Genomic DNA, 21,605 nt, shown 5'->3' with positions numbered 1-21,605 from the left:
ACTGACTAGCACTGTCGTTGATATTGTTCCAGGCTTGTTAGTTTTTATGAAGCAGATATTCGCATGATGAAAATGCTGCAGCAATGCATAATGGTTCTCATAGAACTAGTACCTGAATGACGCACAAAGGGCAGTAATAATATTCTTTACTCAGTCCCATGATGTGAAACCCACAGATAGAAGCTGGACGTGCATGTACTTTGAGGGTGTCAAAGTACCGGAGCAAGTCGACGACGACAAGTCAGGAAAGCAGCGCCAGCTATGAACGTCGGACAACATAGCAACGACCGATATCATTCAAGACTGGAACTTCCTCATCGACTGTATCTCGTCGAGTAATGCTTGCAATCTATCATCCTCAATCTTTACTAAACTGCACAAGAATGTTCAGTATTTCGTTATAAACAAATAAAGAACTGATGCATTACCTTGGGATAACACTCTTTGCCTCCTCAGCATCGACAGGACATAAATTGGCGATTTGAGCGGTTTCAAATTGCGTCAATGCGGGTTCGCGTCGAAGGGTTCTAAGGTAAAGTCAGCCACGGCGAGTAGAGGGTATCAATAATAACTGAAACTGACTCTCGCACCGCACTGGCGGAATCGGTGGTGTTGAATTTCGCGAATGTCTTCACATATTCGAGGGTCTTATTATATACACTGGCAAGGGATAAGGGATTGGACGATGAGAAGAACTAGAAGTCATACGCAGTGTCTGGTGCATCCTTGTCCCTATTTTCCAACAAATACTTGACCTCGGATATCAGTAAGCAACCAGCATTGTTGAACTCTGTCAAGTAGGTTGAGAACCACCGTTACGGAAGACGGAAGAAAGCATACCTGCCCCGAGCTTAAGCGCAGAAGCATCTTCATCCTCTAGTTGAGGCCTGTGGCGTAGTCGGGTGGTCATGTTCAGCCACCGCTACTAAGTGTTTGAGCAATTTGTTTGGCAAAGACCTCCGAAAATAATACGCGTAAGCAGATACAAACAAAACTCATGGGCAAAAAGGACTTGTATTATATGTTTACACATTTTTGTAATATATCTAGTGAAAACAACTTCCGATTCCCTGTGTGCGAATACATGCAACGATAGCAACGACGTGCAGACTTAGCTAGCGCAAAACAATAGACACATCATGTGGGCGGCATCACTGAAAGCGCGTTAGGTCGACTTCGAGCTGGGTAAAGATTGAACACACCTAAGTCCTAAGTCGCAAGAGCAACAGGGGAAACTTTCGGCACGTTTGAACCAGAATCATTATCTTCCACTGATACCATCGCCATCTTGTCAACCAAAATGGCATTGGCAACAGCCTCACCGCGTAGCTTCTCGATCTTGTCCTTGTCCTGTGAGCCCCCTGGTGGACTACGGCTCTGAGGCCCCCCAGGTTTCCAAACACCCTTTGGATTGAATAACTCTACATTTGCCTTCGGCGGCGGCCTCTCGAATCCCCCGTCTGTGTCCTCAAGTCGGGTATTACAGGGAGTGCCTGTCACATTAGAATGCGCGTTGGAATGATTGGTGAGTGCATTTCCGTGTGAAGTGTTACTGCCCGGCATGAGAATGGATCGAGTCGATGATGAGTTCGTCCAGACACCTGCAACAGCCGGTATACGCTTCTCAGGCGTGGGGGACATTGACGACAGGGGAGGGAAATCTGTGGGTTGAAGTGAGACAGATGGATTTTGATGACCGCGCTGGGAATTGTTCCTAGCGGGAGACATGGTTCGGGAATTCATCGAGTGATCGTGATGCCGAGGATGGGTAGCGTGGAGTGTAGGTTGAGGTTTCAAGCCGACGGCCCAATCAGGTCTTGCGGGTAAAGGATGTTGAGATGAGGTTGACGTGAATGTCCTTCGTGAAGAGGATGAAGTCGTTGAAGATGACTACAATAGGGAAAGTAGGTCAACAACAGAGTAAAGGGCGGAGCCATGTCAAATAACTCACGGCTGTTGACGATGCTTCGTCACCTGTTGATATCCTGCCACAAGCGCTTGTGTTTGAGTTACCAGAAGGTCTTCTACTAACCGATGAGCTCAGGCGTGGGCCTACCACCTCACCACCACCAGGACGGCTGCCCACATTGTTCATACCGAAGCCGCCCATACCCACTCCTGGACCATAACTCCAAGCGCTACGCGCAGGAGGAGCTCCACGAGGCTTGGGACCCATCGAAGGTGAGTGAGTCAAGTCGCCAGGATAAGACCGATTCGAGGGTATGGCGTCGTTGCCCCCAGTACTATTCATGTATCCATTACCCGGATAGTGTCCATGGTTCTGAGCAGTGGGAGGTGAGGTTTGTACGTGTGGAATGTGAGGAGGTTGGGGAAAGTAGCCGGGTATGGACATGGGGTATGGTCCATAAGGTGGCACAGGAGGCGTAAAAGTAGAATACTGCGACGCCTGTGGCGCGACTGATGGAGGAGAAGGTTGCTGCGCCGTATGTTGTATGGGAGGATGAGGAAGTGCCTGTTGTTGCTGAGCGGGTGACCATGCATACGGTACGTAGACACTTGGATGCGTGACATGTTGTGGAGAGGGATACGCCTCCATTGCCCCATGCGCTGCTGAGTTGTCGGGCACATGCATTGGAGCTTGCGGGTGAGGGTACGGATAAGGGGCGTAGTAAGGATAACCAGGAATATAGCTTGAGGTAGGTGGTGGCTGAGGGTATGCGTACATGTAAGGATTCACGTAACCAGGTTGTACAGCAGGTTGGGCTCCATCGTACGGGGGAGCCGCCGGGGACGGTTCATACAGGGTGGGGTATTTGAAAGACGATGGTGATGGCGCTCTTGACCCTCGGGAGCTACTTGAACCACAAACATTAAATACAGGGGCGCTCGATCGCAGGCTTCGCGTGGACCCGTTTGAGCGCTTGCTGTCCCTTTTATCGCGAGCAGGTCCAGACCACTCGCTCTCCGTAGTAGGGGAGCTGATAGATTCAACATCAACGTCGCCGGTACTACTGGTCTCCCCAGCACTTGTTACGGAACCGGAAGTAAGGCTGATCGTCGAGGAGCTAGCGCTCAAATCTTTCTCCTTGCCTTTCTCTCTCTCCTCGAAATCCATAAAGATGCGTGAACGTGCTTCATTATACGCGGCCTCACGTTCTGCGATCGTCTTATGCTTCTTGCTACTGCCAGTAGCATTACTTCGGCCACCCTGGCTTCCAGATTCGGATGGCTCTACATCGGAGAGCTCAGGATCTTCTCCAGCAATTGAACCGGCCTGTGAGTGTGGTTTTGACCGACCACGGTCAGTAGTAGATCGCCGCATGATCTTGATAGTTGGGTGAGTCGAAGGCTGAGCAGGAACAAGGGCCGCTATGCGACGGTTGGGGCTATATTTGACCAGAATGAGTTATGATACTATGATGTAGAGATATACGAACATTTTACTATCCGCTGAAAGAAGGACGCTAATCGTCTTCGATACAGGCTCAGTCTCTGGCAACAACTTATAGTAGGCAGAGCATCTGTGCACCAAAAGGCGCTGATATGATGTAGCAGGCATCAGATCAAGCCGAGGCCTAGAGCTAAAAAGCCGTCAGCACATCAAAATTAATTCAACGTCAAAAAGGGCTGTAGAAATAGCTGTGCCGCATGAGCACGCAGCACTATGTCGCACATCGCGACGTAACAACCCCATGCACGACGAACAAACAAAAAGACGCACCTTCGGTCATTGATTAAACTCTCCATCTGCTCACCGAGCTTCAGGACGTATATCCTATCTTTACTTTTGAGGGCTTCGATAATCTGAGGATCGACGTCGGCAAGGAGGCTGCTAGCGCCCTCCAACTCTGCAAAAGTATCAGAATCAGAGCGCGACGGCGACTGGACATTTGCTGGTTCAGCAAGAGGGGGTGATGTTGAAGTCATGCTTGGTGCGAGACTCGAGTCTAGCTGAGAACTGGAAGATGTGTGGGACAATGAAGGAGATGGTGATGAAGAGCAGGATATATAGGGCGTAGGAGATGCTGAGAAGGAAGGGGTTGATAGTGGCTCTGAATGGCAAAGTACAGCAACGAATGCAATTATCATGGTCAGCATTCAGAAACTCATTCACAAATTACTTCAAAGGGATCTGGGGAGACGACTCACGAAACGACATGAGAAGACTTTGAACAGTAAATGGTTTGTCGGTGTCGTACACTGAAATTAAGGACCTGTCTAAAGAAAAGGTCAGGACAAGAAGATTGGAGGCATCTGGTGGTCTAGGGGAGCGTAGGTGTTCAGGATGAAAGTCTAATGGGTCCAAAAATCCCAAGCCCAATCCACCTCTTCCCACGACCCCAAGCTCCACAGCATATTGTATGTAAGGCGCTTCCAGAGTCCACATCGTTATGCAAATTATATTTTCAATAAAATGTACATGTACGTATATTTGTACAGGATATTCCATCAATGGGAGGAAATTCCTAAGGGATTAAAAATTCGGTAGATGTTGTAACCCAAACTATTGAAACGATTTAAAATCCCACAGCAGTACATGCACAACGTTACGTACCAGAACACAAACACACAGCACCCATACCCTGCTAAAGCGAGGGCAGCTCTGTTGAGCGCTCTGCTCACACTAGGATCATCTCGAGAGATCTGAAACGCATGGTCCTTAGCGGCGGTTCCGAGAAGCATAGGAAGTCAGATACTCACCTTCCAGAAGAGGAGCCCGGGAAGAATAAACGAAATAGTAGTAGATCCAATAGCGCCAACAAAGGAGAGCACTGTGTAGGGCAAATTTTGAATTCAAAACGGTCAATTTCTCGACATCGGCCAAGACAACCTACCCATTTCAAGGTTATCAACGAAATACGCAACAAGGAAACCGAAACCGGTAATAGCAGCGGTCAGCAGGGTGTGTTTCAAAGGGGACATGTCGGCAACGGCATGATCCTCGTCGACAATTTCATCGTCATTATTACTATCGGAAACCTTGATAGGGGCTCCTACGTGGAAAATCTTGTCCAAGCAATTCCTGCAAGGCTGTACTTGCAGGGGATACGAGAACATGATAAGCACGACGATGGCCAACTGCCCAATAGCGATGAATAACGATGTTGAGGGATACATGGCGATGATATTAGCACCGACCTTGATGAAAATCATTAGTATATACATGATGCAAAAGCAAAAAATAATGATTCACTTTGGAACCAAAGGTCAAATAGCCAAAGAGAGCGATGGCCTCATACACCATGATGGCAGACCCAATAGAAGTCCCAATAACAATATTCATGCGCTGTCGCGAGTTCGTCTTCAGTTCGTTGAAGATAGGAAACAACTAGAAGAACTATTGAGTTAATCGTCATGGCACAGAGAATAGCCATACATTTTGGGCACACGTGAACGCAAAAACTTGTACAGGGAACGTCGAGATGAAGTTTGGTGTGAAGTGGATGAGATGGACATCGCCAGCTGGAGCTGTACCTTCTAAAGGATTAAAGTAACATGTAATGACAATGGTCAAGAGGTACACTGGGTTGCGTGCACGCAGATTTAATCACCCGTCTCAATGCATGATACTGTGGGTTTGAGCTCACCGACGGAAAATAGGACGACGTAACTCGCGTATCTAAGGCTATCCAAACGGCGAAAGAAAGCAAGAGGGACGAGAATGAACATAATGATTGTGATCCAATTCCGACCTGATAGGGCCCACGCGGGCGGATTGGTGTTCGGCGAAGTCAAATCATGGTATAACGATGCCACAACATTGGGTATGAGTGACTTGATAATGATGAGATAGCTGAATGCCGTTAGCATCACCAAAATAATAAGCTAAAAAAACGCTCACCTGATAGATACTCCGAAACACTTGATGGCTATCGCAGCATCGAAGAATATGGCAGCTTGCGGGAATGTAAGCTGTGCAACCGCAAAAAAGGAGCTGCTTCTATGCGGGGCGTATCTAGCCGATAACGACAGCAGATACAAACCGAAGGCGGCAATACAACCAGAGAATACACATGTGAGGATTCCTGGTATGATACCAGAAGATGCCATAGCCTGATGACATCAAATGAACCCATGAAAACTCCCTACAGGTCTGCGGAACCTTACCAAAGGGAAGGTGAGCATGCCTGCACACAAACTAGTCAATTCCAAGAAACTATACATTTAACGAAAGCACTCACCACTGCCAATGATTGTATTTGAGAGGTTGCTCACGGAACTCAGCATGCTCGCATGACCTTCCTTCTGTCTTACTGAAGGGGCAGCTTCCCCTGCAAGGAGGGCGCTGCTCTCGCTATCACCTACGGTTGCGTCAGCCGCAGTTGTGAGCACTGCTCCGTATTTCAGCACCATCTCGTATGAATCTAAGTCTAGGTCTAAGGACTCGGAACTTGAAATGGCAGCAGGAGTCGAGTATCCGCTGCGAATGGGGTTGGATAACACACGGCTGGTCTGCACAGAGCTGAACCAGGTACTAGTCAGGGAGTAGATAAACCAAGCCAGCGTGTGGGAGAGCGGTAAACACAAGACTCCTCCACGAGGCAGCCTCTTAACTCACGTGGCCATGGAAGATGTGACTACTTTCCATATGTGGTAATTTGTTTTACTAATGAAATGCCTTGTGGTGCGCGGATTTACTTGTATACTTTTGAGATTCAGAGATTCATAATGAGGTATATATATCATGACCACTACAGAGTCCAGACAAAAGCGAAAACCATATCAAAGCTTTGAAAAACAAAGATAACACGATGCAAAACAAAACAGAAGTCATCAATACCGAATACGACTATGACTGCTTCCCAAGCGACCCGTCTGTCGTTCCTTCTGACGTGCCTGCATCCGCTGGTATCGTAAATTCGTCATAATTTGCTTCCCCGTGGGGGACAACTCCGATGATGATGCAGGCGAGGGTTTATCCTGCAAGTACGGTGGACGGAAACCAAGGGGTCGTAGGGGTGTCTTTGGTTGGGGAAGCTGAGATACCATGTCGTTCTCTTTATCGTGCCAAGGCATATGAGCAGATGAAGAAACCTCAACTTGAGATTTATCCTTTGCAAGAGATGGCACACTTGCGAAAGCATCAAGTAGCGATCCGTTGCGTGCAAAGATGGGAACCTGGCTATTATGATTGCGATCAATAATTTTGGAGCGCTGAGATGAGCGCGGACGTGAGGATGCAGGGATTAAAGAGGCTGCGTCTCCGCTGACGACGGCAGTGAAGCCCGGATATCTAACACCCTCATTTAATTTCTCTCCAAAAGCAGGTCTAGAAGAAGTGCCTTCAGCCTTGATGAAAGATTGCAGATCATCCTGCAGCCACGGGCTGGGATTCGACTTGGATCGCGAGGGTATCTTGGTAAAAGCACGTGGGCCGCGAGGACCTTGACTGCTTTGTCCACTGCTACTGCTCCGGCCAGTATGGTTGATAATGACGGGTTCGGACTCTGAGTGTACAATGTGATGCGGTAACTCATCTAGAGCTGGTGCAGCATGCATAAATTGTGAAGAGGGAAATACGAGCTGTGAAATAGTTTCGGCATGGGTGGATTCAGATGATTGGGTATCGCTGAGAGGGGGTTGAACGTTGTTGGATGCCAGATCCAGCATGATGTGCAAGGGAGGAGTAACTTTTCGTGTCGGCAACTTCGAGGGGCGCTCTTCAGAAATCTTTTTCTTGTCAGCGAGAAACCCAAATATCTGTGATGCACGTTGGTGAGACATTGGATTCCCATAAGGTGAATTGACGTGACGCGTGGTTTCAGTGGAGACGCTGAGCTCCACATCAAGAGAGGAGAATGTGGGTTGATTTGGTACAGAGGTATCGCCTTCAGTAGAGAGTGTGATGTTGTGGTGAGCGTGGTTGAGGTGGGAGGACATGAAAAGGGGTTCGCGAGGTGTTTTGAGTTCGAGAGAAGATGTACAAGAATTATCATTTGTTTCACTAGCAGATCTTCAGAAAGTGACGCATTAATAAGTTAGAATGCCGCTTACCATAGGACACTCTCAGCCCATTCAATATCACTGTTGTCGTAGAGCTCGGGACTAGATGGGTTGGTCAATAGCTGTCGAAAGGTTGAGCCAGTGCGACGTCTTCGCAGAGGCCCCCTGCCTCCTGCGACAGGTGGGGTATTGGAGAATACGTGAGAGTCTAGGCACCCATTATCATCATATACATTGAGCAAGCTAGCGACGGATGGGTCCTGACGAAGACGAAGAAGACGGTTCTGATCGCGGGGGGTGATGGGTACGCTTTTAGAGCGACGTCGTGGAGAGTCGTTTAAATTCCGTCTCGGAGTTGAAAAACTGTCCATGGGAGGGTATGCATTCGGGAACTCAGTGCGGCTGTGAACTGTGCGACCGTGTACAGTTACTGTGTAAGAGCTGCGTTTGGAAACACTGCCGAGGGTAGCCGTAGATGCATTCGGTGCCGGAAGAACATCGTTAATTGGATGAGCTAAGGAAGATATAAGTATTCAAGAAAGATATTGATTGTAATTCACTTACGGAGAGGTGGAAGTGATGCATAATTCAAACCTGATTCAACAGGAAAACGCGCAGAAGAGGAGCGCAGAAGTCGGCTTACTGCCGCCTCGGCATCCTCCTCTCGCGTCGGCTGCAGGTGCTTGGGAATTGAGGCCAGGGATTCAAGATCATGATGTGCCAATTCTTGTCTCTTTGACTTCTTGCTCCCAATCGAAAAGAATTTCTTCAAAAATCCCATGATAGTAGTTATAAGGTTCGCTGAGTATGTTACCCGGTTTACAGACGTGACTGGAAGAGCATAAAAGATTGTAACGATTGGAAGGAAAAACGGAACTCGATGATCTGCAATCTCAACTACAGCCAAATAACTCACAACAACACACGTCTGTTTAGGCACGTGATATTGATTTTTATCTCTTGCTCTTATGTAATTCTTTGTCAGTAAATATCTGTTTTTTTTTTCAAAAATTGAATTGTAGCCGTGCTAGTGCACCGATATTAATTCAACCAACCAACTAGTATTCCGGTAGAGCTAGTAAAGGTGCGGTACGCAGCGCACTTTTAATATGTTAAATTATTTAGTAAGCCAAGCAATACAGTCCCTACACTCTAAGTACTGCCAGATCAACGGAGTCTTAAAGTTTAAGCCTTGGCTATGTCCAAACATGTTTTACCCAAATTTGAGGTACTGCTCTGACTCAGAGAGTCAACGTTCAACGCTCAGCTCGGGATGACATTCTATGTTCTAACGGACAGTGATGATCAGGTTTAAAAAACATATCTAGTCTTGCACTACAATTACTATTATTTCCTCTCGACATATACCTCGGTTCTGCTGTCTTGCGCATATAGACGCTTCACGTGATATTAAAAAACGTTAATTGATATGGATTCTTGTAACGGGAACCCTGGAAGTTGTGCCGTTCTTGTACGATGCCGACGGCGCTCTTGGTTGTGGGGAGCACTGTCCGCGACTTTTGTATGCTAGAACGAAATTTCTTGACACATATCAAACTCGTCCTGTTGTTATTACTCATGTTTGCCTCGGCGTTGCTTGGAATCCGTCTCCCTGGACCTCCTGGCACGAGAGAATCTGAGAGTTTGGGGTCTTTCAGTTTACCCCTCGCAATTCTTCAGTTTATCGCCGCCCTTCTTACAATCGCTGCAGCATTCTGGGAGTACCACACAGGTCTGGATGACCTAATAAAAGTCAGGGCCTTCTTTGTTGTAAACAGGTAAGTCTGCAGTTCCCCAGACTTTATCATGCGGATAACAGTTGTTCGCAGACTACACCATATCATGATGGCAGCTGTCACTTTCATTATCGTGGCTACCTGTATCATATATGCGGTCAAGAGCGGTTAGCGTTTACCAGGTCACGGTGTGGCAACTCTTCCATGACTCGGTGCATCCTCTGAATCGATTCTCATGCTCCTTCTATCAAGGGCCATGAATATTCCTCGTGAGAAGGAATTGAAGTATGGTGACCCATATCTTCGTGTCATCATTCTCGCGATATCATCCTTCAAAATCCTTCCCTTCTCGAAGCAGATCACGACCAGGTGTTGTACAAGAACTGTCTCACTTCGTTGTCTTTGCATTGGTCGATCTAGACACATCTCAATGAAAGTTTCGGTGCATTCTGATACATCTCACGCTCTTGTATACCATACTCAGCTGTATTCGGTACATCATTTCGAACTCTGATGACAGAATATGTGTGAGACTCTGTGCTTCGCTAGCGGCACTTAAGCCAGCACAACTCGCTCGATTACGTGATGATCGCAGAGTTCAGGAGAAATCCACGCTCACCGGCAACCCATTAGTGTCCTTAAAGTGTCCCAGACCTTCCTCTTAGCGTTATCAACCGCAGTCTCCTCCTTTCCCTCCTTCACAAATGAGAATCAGCAAAAAGATCGAGCAGTCCAACAAGGAAGGCAAATTATGGTGGTCATTCGAATACTTTCCACCTCGGACAGCTCAGGTGCGACCCCATCGCGGTCATGAGACGCACAATTATCTGATATATGTTCATAGGGTCTCCAAAACTTGCTTGATCGTATCAAGCGCATGACCGCATTGGGCCCAGAATTCATTGATATTACATGGTAGAACGTTTACTTATATGATGAGAAACCACTTTACGCCCTGTGAATAGGAATGCTGGTGGTCGGACGTCCGATTTGACTGCACACATGGTGAAGACGTGTCAAGGCTCAGTGGGCGTAGAAACATGTATGCACTTGACATGCACGAACATGCCTAAAGAAAAAGTCGACATTGCTCTCCAGGTGTGTATCCACGTCTGATTCATTTGTGTATCTCTTTCATTTAATATCGATCACAGGAAGCAAAAAAAGCTGGCTGTCGCAACGTCTTGGCTCTTCGTGGTGACCCACCTCAAGGGAAGGATGAGTGGGAAGCGGTCGAGGGTGGTTTTGTACATGGTATTGACCTGGTCAAACACATCCACAACGAATACGGGGACTACTTCGATATCGCAGTCGCTGGATTCCCTCAGTTCCAGCTCCTTCCGCCCGCAGAACGTGACCTTGAAATGAAATACCTCAAAGAGAAAGTCGATGCAGGCGTCAACTTCATTTTCACACAGATGTTCTACGACGTCGATGTCTTTATTGACTGGGTGAATGCAGTTAGGGCGGCTGGAATCACGATTCCAATCGTTCCTGGTATTGCTCCTGTTCAGACGTGGAATGGCTTCTTAAAGGCCACATCTCTTGCGAACACCAAGATTCCGCAGTTTTTCTTGGACGCTCTAGAGCCTTATAAAAACGATGACGAGAAGGTTCGAGAGATCGGAACTAAGCTCGTGGCGGACATGTGCCGGAAGATTCTTGCTGCTGGCCTCGGGATCCAGGGTCTTCACTTCTATACCATGAACTTGGAGAAGGGGACAAAGATGCTGCTAGAGGAACTGAACCTTACGCCTCGTGTAGAGACTATCAAGCCTTTACCCTGGAGACAAGTATGTGGACACCCCTCAGCGCTCAATGCTTTATTCTGATGTTTTGTTTCAGTCGCTTACACCAAACCGACGGCAAGAAAACATCCGTCCTATCTTTTGGGCGAATCGGGCCGATTCATACCTTTCGCGTACTGAAAACTGGGATGAGTTCCCAAATGGTCGGTTTGGTGACTCACGGAGTCCCGCGTATGGTGAGCTTGACGGATACGGAATCTGGCTCAAACAAACGGCGAGTAACATAAAACATGAGCCACCAATTCAGTTACTGACTTCTACTGCAGAAGGAGGAGGCTTTGAAACTTTGGGGAGAGCCCAAGACATTTGGAGACGTCGCATCGTTATTTAGTCGATTCTGTTTGGGTAGTCTCAAGGCCCTCCCATGGTCGAATCAAGCAGCGTCTTCCGAAACCTCTGCCATCGCCTTGCAACTCGCTAAGATGAACGAACTTGGTTTCTTGACAATAAACTCTCAACCCGCCGTCAATGGCGCAAGGAGCGACGACCCACAATTTGGTTGGGGTCCAAGTAATGGGTACGTCTACCAGAAGGTAAGCATCGCCCTTGAATTGCGAGCTCCCTCTTAACATCTACATCTGCTATCTATCAGGCATATTTAGAGTTCTTCGTTGGCCCTCAACTGCTAGAACTCCTGCTTGCTCACATCGAGCATGATAGCAATATGACCTACTACGTCATCAACAAACAAGGTGACCTGAGGACGAACACCCATTCCGACGGACCCAACGCTGTCACATGGGGAGTTTTCCCCGGCAAGGAGATTGTCCAACCAACAGTTGTCGAGGCTCTCAGCTTCATGGCGTGGAAGGTGAGTTGTATTTGGCTCAGTGAAGTCATTTTTAATATTGCCCCGCAGGACGAAGCATACGAGCTAGGTGTCAAGTGGGCCAACATTTACGAGGCAGGGACGCCATCACGCAAGCTCATGATGGAGATCTTTGAATCATCATGCCTCGTCAACGTCGTCCACAACGATTTCAAGGATTCACAAGCCATCTTTGAGCCCTTCTTCAAGGCAGGTGCGGAATACACAGCCCAGCACATCAATGGCAACGGCTCTGCTGCACCCAAGGCACTTCCAAACTAGCCTCGATCTTAAGAACAAGGTCGATTTCGCATACCCCGCCTTCCACATTGCGGGTTCAACCCCCGTATGACATGCATATCCAGCACAACTAATATCTGACACCCAACCACACCACTGACAAGTCCTCATTCATCTCATCTCATCTCATCGCATCAACTGCCACAGCTTGTATATCAGCCACCCTGCATCAACTGCACACTGCATCAACTGCACCCATCCCCTCGATATAGTTTCCACGAGACAAGGGATGTTTATTGTAAAAGCCGTATACGAGCAACTAATAGTATTGTTTACATGATTACCAGTCATCGAATCTCACCACGTCTTGATAGACGAATCATAATTATAAGAGAAACGTACACCTAACCTCTCATCGCATCAGATGAGATCAGAGAAAAAAAAATCGGTATTGCTTGGAGGAGGTCCTGCCACCAGTCCACTGGGTATATCCACCTTCTCGCCTGATAGATCTAGAAGAAGTTATAGATGGTCTCTGTGGTACGAGTGGCGATCGACTCACCAAGAAGCTTGATCTTGAGGCCGATCTCTGTCAATGCTTTGATGTATCCTGCTGTTTCATCAGATGTGACATGACCACTGTCCCGCCGAAGCATGTTCAGCCCATCAGTCCAATCTGCCCACCGTAACTGATCTGACGCGATTTGGTCTGCCAGGGAACCTTCAGTGGCTGTCAGGAGAGAGAATGATAGGGGCGATGGAGTGAGATTGCTAGGCGGAGATAGGTCGAGGTGATCTCGCAAGTTGTTTGGTGGAGATGCACATGTGCCTGTGGCGATCTGGGTGATTGCTGCGATCTCAATCCGCTCTGGTAGATCTTCAAGTCCATTTCGAACGGCGAACTGGACCGCACTATCCACATAATGGAGATATTTCAAGCCGTTGTCCTATCGAGCCAATGAGCTTACTTCGGGAAGCACGCAATAGATCCATACCAGTCGTATGAATCTCCAATGCCCGTTTGGACGCCGCGAAGGACCGTTGGCTGGTGTGGGGATGCCATTGACGAACCATGCCCCTTGAAACAGGCACTGTATTCGTTGTTGACGGACGAACTCGGCGGACTCGCGGGTGATCTTCTCTTTCAAGTTCCTTGATTTCCCAGTATTAGCCAAGAACCCTAAGATGAGATGCCGAAATTCTTACCGCACAGGAACCTTGCTCAGAAGGTCGTCTTCTGCTTCAAGCTCTTGCATCTGCCTGTCCCTCACGGCGCGATACTCGCAGTCGAGGAAATCATGCTCCACCTCGTGCCATGGCTTCATGTTTTCCCTTTGTAATGCCACTTTGACCCTTGAGAGAATCACGGGTGAATATCACAAGGATTGGGAGAGATCATCACGTACTGGCTTCGAGCGAGCGCCACAATGCGAGAAAAATCGCCTGCCGCAGAGCCACTCTCATTCCACATTCGCAAGAAAAATTGTGTGGCAAGAGCATGGACCCGGTAAAAATTGAGGAAAAAAGGCTGGTATGTTGTTGATGTTGAATCTGATAATGGGTATGTTAGATGAGTTGCGTGTTCCGCGATAGATTACTGACATGCAGGAGCGAAAATCATCCAATGCTCTGCAAGCAGTTCAACAATCTCATTTGAAGCCCTTGCGATGGGGCACCGCCTGTCTACCGGACGACTCAACTGTTCCAATATAACCTACGGACGATATCAATGTTGGTGTTGGTGATGAAGAGGAAGAATAAAGATAGCTCACTTTTGAGAATAGATCCGGGTCGTCTGCAACAAAATTACGCTGCGACATAATCAGTCGAGGGACTATACAACGAAAATGACGGTGCTTACCAAACAATCAAGCCCAAGCTCCCCTACTTCTTGAAACTCGTGCACCAGATTCTCACTTAAAAACCCAAGCTTCTGCCACTTCAATACTTCACCATCGCTATCCCGCTCTTCCTGAACTTTGCTACAATGCCATATATATTCAAGAGCAGACTCATGAAGAGGCTCGACTTCGGGCTCGACAAGCGTCGATTTCTTACGGTATGTCACGCGCACGATATTGGCCTGGAAGTCGAGAATCGAGGAGGTAAGGTCATCTATATTATGTGACGACATAAGTCGCTAAATTTTTTATGAGTGGTCCGCGAAACACAAATTGGATACTACGCACAATAACCGCTTTCCGAACATTGAGCCGCTCTAGTTCAGAGATAAACTCATCCCACTCAGTATCATTGACATGCGAAAGCAGGGAATTGATCAGCATCATGCTGCAGGGACGTCAGTGCGTGCCTCATTCGAATTTCCTATGCGTTGCGCATACCTATGTAGAATCATTGCAGTATCTGCACTTCCAAGCCGATTTACGACAGTTTCCAATGATCCTTTCTCCCTCCGCATCTGCTGGAAAACGATCTGGAAACCGTACCGATACACCGAGCCAGGGGGTGCAACAGGGGGAGCTCTACTCGAACTGGCGATCAGTGGCCCAGGCGCATTCATTGGATCAGCTTCGACAAGCTTCTTTAAGATAGCGGTGGCGGGGCGGCAAACGTTGATGAGGGAATTTGGCGAAGAGAGGATTTGGACAACTTTAAAAACGAAAGTGTTGTCGAGGGTTGACCAGCCGTAGTCCAGGTCCATCAGGTTGTGCATAGCTTCGAGAGCGTACTGAATTAGATACTTAGGACTTGACCTTGCACTGAGTCAAAACGACACGCACTGCAAGTGTGTTGCCGTGCTCGGTGCAAATGATTTGTGCGAGCTCGGCAAGACCCCCATGACTCAAAAACTCTTGAGCAAACTTTTCTTCCTAAAAGCACAATTGTTGTTGACATCAGCACCCATGAATGAATAAACTCGACGCACTCTAATGAACTTCTTTAATGACCAGAGAGCCATTTTGCAGGTTCTCTCATCTCGGACGAGGAGTTTCTGGACAATTTCTGCTGCCTCGATATTGGGACTATTGACTAGTCTGTAGAGCATTAGATATACAGCGTCAGTAATACATCTCGATCACAATCCCAGTATTACACACTTGAGATTCGCTTTGTTCTTGATCTTCTTCCGCAAATTCTCATTCACGACCAGCTCATCGGTATCTTTATCCCTCAAAGCAAAATTGGAGGAGGGCTCTGTAACTTTGAGATTAACGCAGAGCTGCCTGACTACATCATCGACGGTGAGTGTAGGGTCGATTCGAGTGCGAACGGTCACGCCCTCCTTGGTAGTAACATTGTTGGTTGGAATGAGTCCTGTTGACCTGGGACGCGTGGTATTCGTTGCAGGCGGTGCGAGAGTTGTGCGAGAAGCGCCAGGCGCTATAGAACCATTGGTAGTCGACATAAGGATATTTGCGAGGTAAGAGCGAGATGGAGATATTAAATGAATAAAGATGGTTTATCGAGGTGATCTAGGATCCAGTCGGATATTCCTGAGATGGAAGGCGGTTATCATAAATTTAAACGGGCATATATTGCAATAATTATAAGTTGTAGTCAGGTATGGAATACATCGTCTCCACCACGCGTTGCAAGACACGCAGCTCTGACTGACGTGCAAATATTCTCGGATTTCATCACATCATCTGTAACAAGAGAGCAATATACTCACAGTATGTTTTGGCGAAAGCCTTCCACAAGCACTGACAAGACCTGAAAAAAAGGGAGATAAGCATGTAGATGTGGAAGCAGGACAAATATGATAATATAAGATTCAGATTATGTAGTATCGTCTGCATGTAATGAAAACATTCGGCCTGACGTGCAAATAAAAAGATAGAAAATGGCTCATCAGATAGAGCGAATCTGGACGGTTACTCACCGAACTCGGGTGCTTTGAGACTGCCAGGCCGCTACAAAAGATGAAGGTGATGAAATAACGCGATTCGCGGTGGTGCAAAAGAATGGACAGGTGGGATGAGAGGTGAAAAAGCTTTGTTGAGTCTTGACAACCTTGGCCTGCAGACAGGCAGTGAATGAGATCTGCACTGTGACGCAGTACAAGCACGAGACTTTGATGAGCACCGCCTAGCTCTCCGCAACAGCAACAACGGAGGCGAAGTTTGAGCACTGCCAGAGCAGAATCTGGTGAAAACAAGCGTCTTATGTCGCGTTTGAGCGCGCAACGACCGTGGGATCCTGTTGCCTCCAATCATCGTGATTCGTGAACATCATTCATCGTATCATTTCTTGGACGACTTCGTGGCAGGCACTCGACGACAATCATCGCAACGGCCGGAATAATAATGATCTGCAAAGGTTCTTTGAACCCATTCAGGACGAAAATCGATTTTTGTTTTTTTGATGGAAACCTTGTGAAAAGACACGTTTCTATTGACTCTGCAACAACGTCACTGTCGTATTACTAGTAACCACGTACGTACGGCTGCAACGCTCTACAACGCTGACGAAGATCTGAACAGAACGAATTAACCACCAACGAATGAACTCTTGCTCGACGTTAAGTGAGGACCACAGCTACTATGGAATCTCTGTGGCTGACCTGACTGTGTGCAGCTAGATTATAATCGATGCACAATGCATTTACTTGCAATTACAGAGCAACTCATGACGGTTCCCGGTGCAAGTCCCAAGTCAGCCTCTCTGAACGTCATGGACGCACCGAGCGGCTGGCTACTAAACGAACCCGCTTCTCTTTATACCAACTTCTGGGCCATTGGTTTGCGTTTACTGGTTGTTCATCATGTCATCCCATACCCTCCCGAGGTCTTTCACTGTCGAACGCTCGGATTCTCCAGCATCATCATATGGGAGAGCGTCGATGAAGAAACCTCGACCCATCCTTCGAGACTTGCGAAACACTCTAGCACTGCAGGCAACCGAGGGCAGCCGTGATAGTATCGAACAAGGTGTTCCCTTTGACACTTCCTCCTTCTCCGTCACAGAAAGTCCCTCCTCCCCGGAACGTCGTAGGCACCACCGCGGAAATGACAAGTATCAAGTCAGCCCCATTGCCCTCCCTGCTACTCCGCATACTGTACCCTCACTCAACATATCAGGGTACACACTCGTCGATGCGCCTGCCTGTCACGTTTCGAATCGTGATACAACCGCTAAAGAAGAAATTATTCTCAGTCACAAGCATAGCTCATCGATGATCGTTTCAGATTCTGATCGTGGAAACCCCAATATCGATAACAATTCCTTCTTTCTCGAATCCAAACATGCTACCATCCATCACTGTACCAAACCGTTCAATCCGTGGAAAGCTCCGCTGAACCGTCGCGTCGTCGATCAGAACGCCCTGGTCTTCACCATCCCTCCGTGCTCTCCCACATTCCCACTCAGCCCACCTACTGCATCAAGCTCTCCGATGTCTGACCTTCTTTCCAAACGTTCTGGTAGGATGTTCAGGCTCGTCCCAGCTCAGAATGACCGCTTCGTGCATGTTGTTGCAACCGACCTGACTGATGACCGCATCGAAAGCCCGCTGGAAAGTCGTTGCTTGTCCTCCCCGACACATGTCGGTTTTCCTCCCGATATGCTCGCACTGCTTCAGGAACTCGATGAACTTGCTAGTTGGGTCCAAGATTTTCCATACCCTGAAGAGGCTTCAGGGGCACTCGACATCCTCACCATTGGCTCGACTGTAGCTGTATCATGTCCGCATGCGCTGCGACGGCTCGACCAAGGTGACCGTTTCCTCCAACAACCCGTGTTACCAGACAAAGGTAAGAGTCGGATGCTGACCGAATCCATAGATGATATATCCGAGGTAAATCAATTTGTTTTATTGGTATTTTTTTCCAGCATTGATCTCCTTAGAAGTGCCAGTTTCATTCGGCCATTCCACCAGCCAGCACACCTGTCACACGCAGGCCATCAGTCCGATATATATACGAGCCTCAGGTACATATCTTCCTTCCCATTTATATCATATACTCTTGATTGATAACTCATGAAGGGCACACCATCATTCCTGGTTGGTAGTTCTACCTCACCGGTTGCATACCCCGCAGAAGGGTACCGGAGTCCCCCTCGGGAAGTCATCGTATCTGGTCTATCTTCCATCACCAGTCTCAATGCAAGCACCCCTGTCATCCGAGCATGCGGTCGCCGCTCCGTACCCAATGTATCACCCCCGCCCTTGGTCTCTCCACCTACTGGCCTGACCTCGTTCAAGGCGTTCTTCAAGAGGTCACGCTCCAATACAATGTCAGTGCCCCAATCAAACACGTGCGGGAGGGAGAAGAAGAAGTTCGGGTGGCTGAAGATATAACGTATAGCAGTGCTAGTGAATTTCTTCGGATGTTTCTTTACCCTTGTTCTATTGGTTCTCGTCATATTTGTAGTAGTTTTTCGCTTATAATGCCAATTTCAAATTCGCGAACATACCAGCGTACGTATCGTACCTCACCATATTTTGTTCTGTAAGGCCGACAACACAGCCCTGAGCGAAGACCTCAGTACTTTTACAAGTGAGCCATGATCACTGTGGCCGCTAAGTAAGTTGTAGACCTATCGAGTAAACCCTACTAGTCACTGTATGGCTTTGGCACTAGTCAGCCTCTTCAGCCGGAGGGCTAAATGCCGTAGTCAGCCGCAGCCGTTCGCTTCAGGTGGGGACCATGGTATTCCCTGATGTTTGGTGCGTCTGCATTGTTCTTTTTCTGTATTGCTTTTTAGTACCAAATGTCTTCCGGCACGCCCTCACGCATCCCTCGTCCTCCGGCTCGCCCATCTCCTTTGCCGTCCCCGCCGTCGTTCGAGATCGCAGCCGTCCTCGCTCAAGCAGGCCCGTTCGACGATCTCAAGTCACTCGTCCCATCGGTCTCGTTCACAGGGAACTCAGAAGGTCATGAAAGTGACTGGGAGGACGTGCCGCCTTTCCCAAAGGATCACCAGCCACCTATATTCATTATCCAAGGTCACCGCGCTCAAGTACCATTCGCTGTTCGTCCAGGTGTCATAGCTCTCGGAGACATACATCCAGACGAACGTACCGCTCGTATCGTTCTCTCAGCACCAACAATCCCGCGCATGAACTTGGTCATGAAGGAACAGCTCTTCATGAACACTTGGGTCGTGAGTTATAGATTTTTTATGGTTTGTCACTTTAGCTGACGAAATCGAATGTAGGATAGGCTAACTCCTGAGCGTCCTCCCAGGCACGTACCCTGGACTAGTGATAATTTGGTTCCTAGGCGTGACTGGATCTCTGAAGGTTCCATCTTTCCGGCTGAAACCATCAAGTTGCAAAATGGGAAGATACGACAAGCACGGATGGATCAACAGAGCCCGAATGGATCTTCCAAAGAAATGTTCCCTCATTCTACGCCCTGCATTCCAAGCATCCGAAGCCACAGGGAGACTGCTGTTATTTCAAAGGAATGTTCCGGGCATCAGGTCGGATGTAATCGATGGTCCGTTCACGTTCCAATGACTGCTATCAAGCAAAATACAGTTTCATCTGGACCAGGACCCATTACACCCATTCGCGGACGAATGGGGACACGGGCACATTTCTCGGCCAGTCCCGTTCTTGAATCTTGCTCGGATAAGACAATAAAGCAACTGGCATCAACATGCCGCAAGTCATCTCGCACGTTGCCACAACTCGGTTCTATTGATTCCCTGGCTATTCGAAGAGGCAAGAAGGTCTCCGGTTTGCAACTCAAGGAAATGGACGATCTGGACTATCCTGATATCCCTACGGCCTTCCGCGGATCTCCAACCGTTTGGTCACCGAAATTTGATCCTGGAGTCCCCAGTCCCTATGGAAAAAAATTCACCGACCACAGTAGTATGCTATCAAGCCTCAGATCGCAATACGCCGCACTTAATACGAGTGAGATCCCCATATCTGTGATGCACAACAACAAGGAATGTCAAGATACATTTGTTGACTCGGACACGGACTCTGTATCATTAATGTCATCATCCTCCCGTGACGATGAATGGGCCTTTGAGAATGACCTCGACCTTGATCTTCAAAGCGCCCTTGACAACGTGTCTCGTTGTCCGACACCTTCATTTACGCCCAAGATCGTGCCAGATATGGCAAGGGAGTCTTTGAACATCACTCCGGATCGTTGTTCCGCCCGTTCCAGCCTGACTCGTTCTTTCTCACCTCCTTGTCTGCAGTCAGTAGTCCCTGTAGTCAAGGTCTCTCTAGCGCCCCTGACTGATCCACCATGCGTCCCTCTCCCACCTCCTCCTGTTTTAATTACTCCTTCTACCCCTCCACGGGTGAGAGGAATTTTAAAGAAGGTCAAGAGCGTTCGCTTCGAGGATGTCAGATGCAGTCAAGATGTGGGCCTATTCGTCGTGCCAGTACCGGAGTCAACAGTAGCAAAACGCCCTTCTCCTCTACGGAACAGCTTCATGAGCCCTATCGATAGCGCCACGTCGGCAGACGCAAAGGAGCCTGTGGATATTGAACCTGCGACAGGTCCTCTCCAAGTTGTGCCGCTGCCCAAGGCAATTCAGGAACCTGTCATCAAGAAGAAGTCGCACACCATGAAGTCCAAGCTCGTTCCTAAGGGTACCATACTCAGCTCTTATCGCACGTCCGAGGTACCCATTCTGAAATTCGTCGACACCAACGCCTGCCAGCAGGTCCCACCTGTACCCGAGCTCAACGGGTCAGCGACCTCTACTCCTGGCCGTCATAATCGTGTTGCTAGTGGAGACAAGGAAAATGCGCAAACTGCCTATGCTCGTGCTCGCAAGCGATGGTCGACGATGAACGAGAACGATCTCAGGATGGGAGTCGAGGGTGTTGCACCCAAGAGCCGTCTTACTACGCCTCTGAGGAACATTTTCAAGTTCAAATAAATTACATATTCCTGTCGTTACCTTTTCTTGTGTTCTTGATCATTGTCCGTTGGGGCTAAGCCCTATGGTAGACAATACCTACGTGCTATCTTATATCCCTCGCCTCTTATATTCGTTATTTCGTTAGGCTCTTTATACACTCGTCAAATTCTCTTAACTCGTCTTAGTGTTATATGAACCCGGGAACTTCAAGGCCTGGTGGTCTAGTAGTATGATTCCTTGTTAGGGTTACCACGTTTCGAGGAGGTCCCGGGTTCAATTCCCGGCCAGGCCCAAAATTTTGCCTTT

The 21,605-nt window shown here is 48.2% G+C and overlaps 9 protein-coding genes and 1 non-coding gene across 10 annotated transcripts; 5 read left to right on the top strand and 5 right to left on the bottom strand.

Moving 5' to 3' along the window:
- Positions 1-8: 8 nt before the first annotated feature.
- HD556DRAFT_1405043 (HRDC-like protein) lies at positions 9-953 on the bottom strand. Its single transcript, XM_041303953.1, has 5 exons — positions 841-953; positions 709-790; positions 583-660; positions 429-527; positions 9-373 (listed from the first exon to the last, which is right to left on the bottom strand). The coding sequence occupies exons 1-5, from the start codon at positions 908-910 to the stop codon at positions 298-300; spliced, it is 405 nt and encodes a 134-aa protein (XP_041155530.1). The 5' UTR covers positions 911-953; the 3' UTR covers positions 9-297.
- Positions 954-1,209: 256 nt separating this feature from the next.
- HD556DRAFT_1245514 (uncharacterized protein) lies at positions 1,210-3,888 on the bottom strand (the record flags this gene model as incomplete). Its single annotated transcript, XM_041298540.1, has 4 exons — positions 1,210-1,890; positions 1,952-3,347; positions 3,399-3,536; positions 3,683-3,888. The coding sequence occupies 4 exons, from the start codon at positions 3,886-3,888 to the stop codon at positions 1,210-1,212; spliced, it is 2,421 nt and encodes an 806-aa protein (XP_041155529.1).
- Positions 3,889-4,410: 522 nt separating this feature from the next.
- On the bottom strand, positions 4,411-6,315 carry HD556DRAFT_1245518 (vacuolar amino acid transporter 5; the record flags this gene model as incomplete). The annotated part of the gene is made up of 10 exons (XM_041298542.1): positions 4,411-4,465; positions 4,517-4,605; positions 4,663-4,733; positions 4,797-5,100; positions 5,156-5,290; positions 5,339-5,484; positions 5,550-5,755; positions 5,804-6,015; positions 6,070-6,089; positions 6,144-6,315. 10 exons carry the CDS (start codon positions 6,313-6,315, stop codon positions 4,411-4,413), a joined length of 1,410 nt encoding a protein of 469 aa, XP_041155528.1.
- Positions 6,316-6,599: 284 nt separating this feature from the next.
- HD556DRAFT_1276525 (uncharacterized protein) lies at positions 6,600-8,797 on the bottom strand. Its single transcript, XM_041299238.1, has 3 exons — positions 8,470-8,797; positions 7,957-8,419; positions 6,600-7,906 (listed from the first exon to the last, which is right to left on the bottom strand). Exons 1-3 carry the CDS (start codon positions 8,684-8,686, stop codon positions 6,736-6,738), a joined length of 1,851 nt encoding a protein of 616 aa, XP_041155527.1. The 5' UTR covers positions 8,687-8,797; the 3' UTR covers positions 6,600-6,735.
- Positions 8,798-9,366: 569 nt separating this feature from the next.
- Positions 9,367-10,140, top strand: HD556DRAFT_1405027 (uncharacterized protein). Its single transcript, XM_041303952.1, has 3 exons — positions 9,367-9,683; positions 9,735-9,829; positions 9,894-10,140. The coding sequence occupies exons 1-2, from the start codon at positions 9,382-9,384 to the stop codon at positions 9,811-9,813; spliced, it is 381 nt and encodes a 126-aa protein (XP_041155526.1). The 5' UTR covers positions 9,367-9,381; the 3' UTR covers positions 9,814-9,829; positions 9,894-10,140.
- Positions 10,141-10,345: 205 nt separating this feature from the next.
- On the top strand, positions 10,346-12,539 carry HD556DRAFT_1434117 (methylenetetrahydrofolate reductase-domain-containing protein; the record flags this gene model as incomplete). Its single annotated transcript, XM_041305292.1, has 8 exons — positions 10,346-10,432; positions 10,486-10,556; positions 10,607-10,739; positions 10,796-11,434; positions 11,487-11,663; positions 11,716-11,982; positions 12,042-12,260; positions 12,309-12,539. 8 exons carry the CDS (start codon positions 10,346-10,348, stop codon positions 12,537-12,539), a joined length of 1,824 nt encoding a protein of 607 aa, XP_041155525.1.
- Positions 12,540-12,917: 378 nt separating this feature from the next.
- HD556DRAFT_1312193 (ELMO/CED-12 family-domain-containing protein) lies at positions 12,918-15,864 on the bottom strand (the record flags this gene model as incomplete). Its single annotated transcript, XM_041300624.1, has 13 exons — positions 12,918-13,009; positions 13,060-13,444; positions 13,466-13,649; positions 13,704-13,850; positions 13,904-14,048; positions 14,100-14,211; positions 14,270-14,308; positions 14,359-14,637; positions 14,687-14,786; positions 14,840-15,186; positions 15,239-15,328; positions 15,385-15,493; positions 15,557-15,864. 13 exons carry the CDS (start codon positions 15,862-15,864, stop codon positions 12,918-12,920), a joined length of 2,337 nt encoding a protein of 778 aa, XP_041155524.1.
- Positions 15,865-17,223: 1,359 nt separating this feature from the next.
- Positions 17,224-18,759, top strand: HD556DRAFT_1448052 (uncharacterized protein; the record flags this gene model as incomplete). The annotated part of the gene is made up of 4 exons (XM_041307371.1): positions 17,224-18,211; positions 18,242-18,255; positions 18,306-18,389; positions 18,445-18,759. 4 exons carry the CDS (start codon positions 17,224-17,226, stop codon positions 18,757-18,759), a joined length of 1,401 nt encoding a protein of 466 aa, XP_041155523.1.
- A 122-nt stretch (positions 18,760-18,881) lies between these two features.
- Positions 18,882-21,510, top strand: HD556DRAFT_1404985 (uncharacterized protein). Its single transcript, XM_041303951.1, has 2 exons — positions 18,882-19,565; positions 19,620-21,510. Exons 1-2 carry the CDS (start codon positions 19,173-19,175, stop codon positions 21,315-21,317), a joined length of 2,091 nt encoding a protein of 696 aa, XP_041155522.1. The 5' UTR covers positions 18,882-19,172; the 3' UTR covers positions 21,318-21,510.
- On the top strand, positions 21,510-21,591 carry HD556DRAFT_t102. Its single transcript has one exon. It is a non-coding gene; the product is annotated as a tRNA-Pro (tRNA).
- The last annotated feature ends 14 nt before the right edge of the window (positions 21,592-21,605 follow it).

The sequence above is a fragment of the Suillus plorans genome, assembly GCF_016647745.1.
Source record: "Suillus plorans strain S12 chromosome Unknown HD556scaffold_70, whole genome shotgun sequence".
NCBI classification, from domain to species: domain Eukaryota; kingdom Fungi; phylum Basidiomycota; class Agaricomycetes; order Boletales; family Suillaceae; genus Suillus; species Suillus plorans.
Note: the sequence above shows the minus strand (reverse complement) of the source record. Positions and strands in the feature narration are given on the sequence as shown.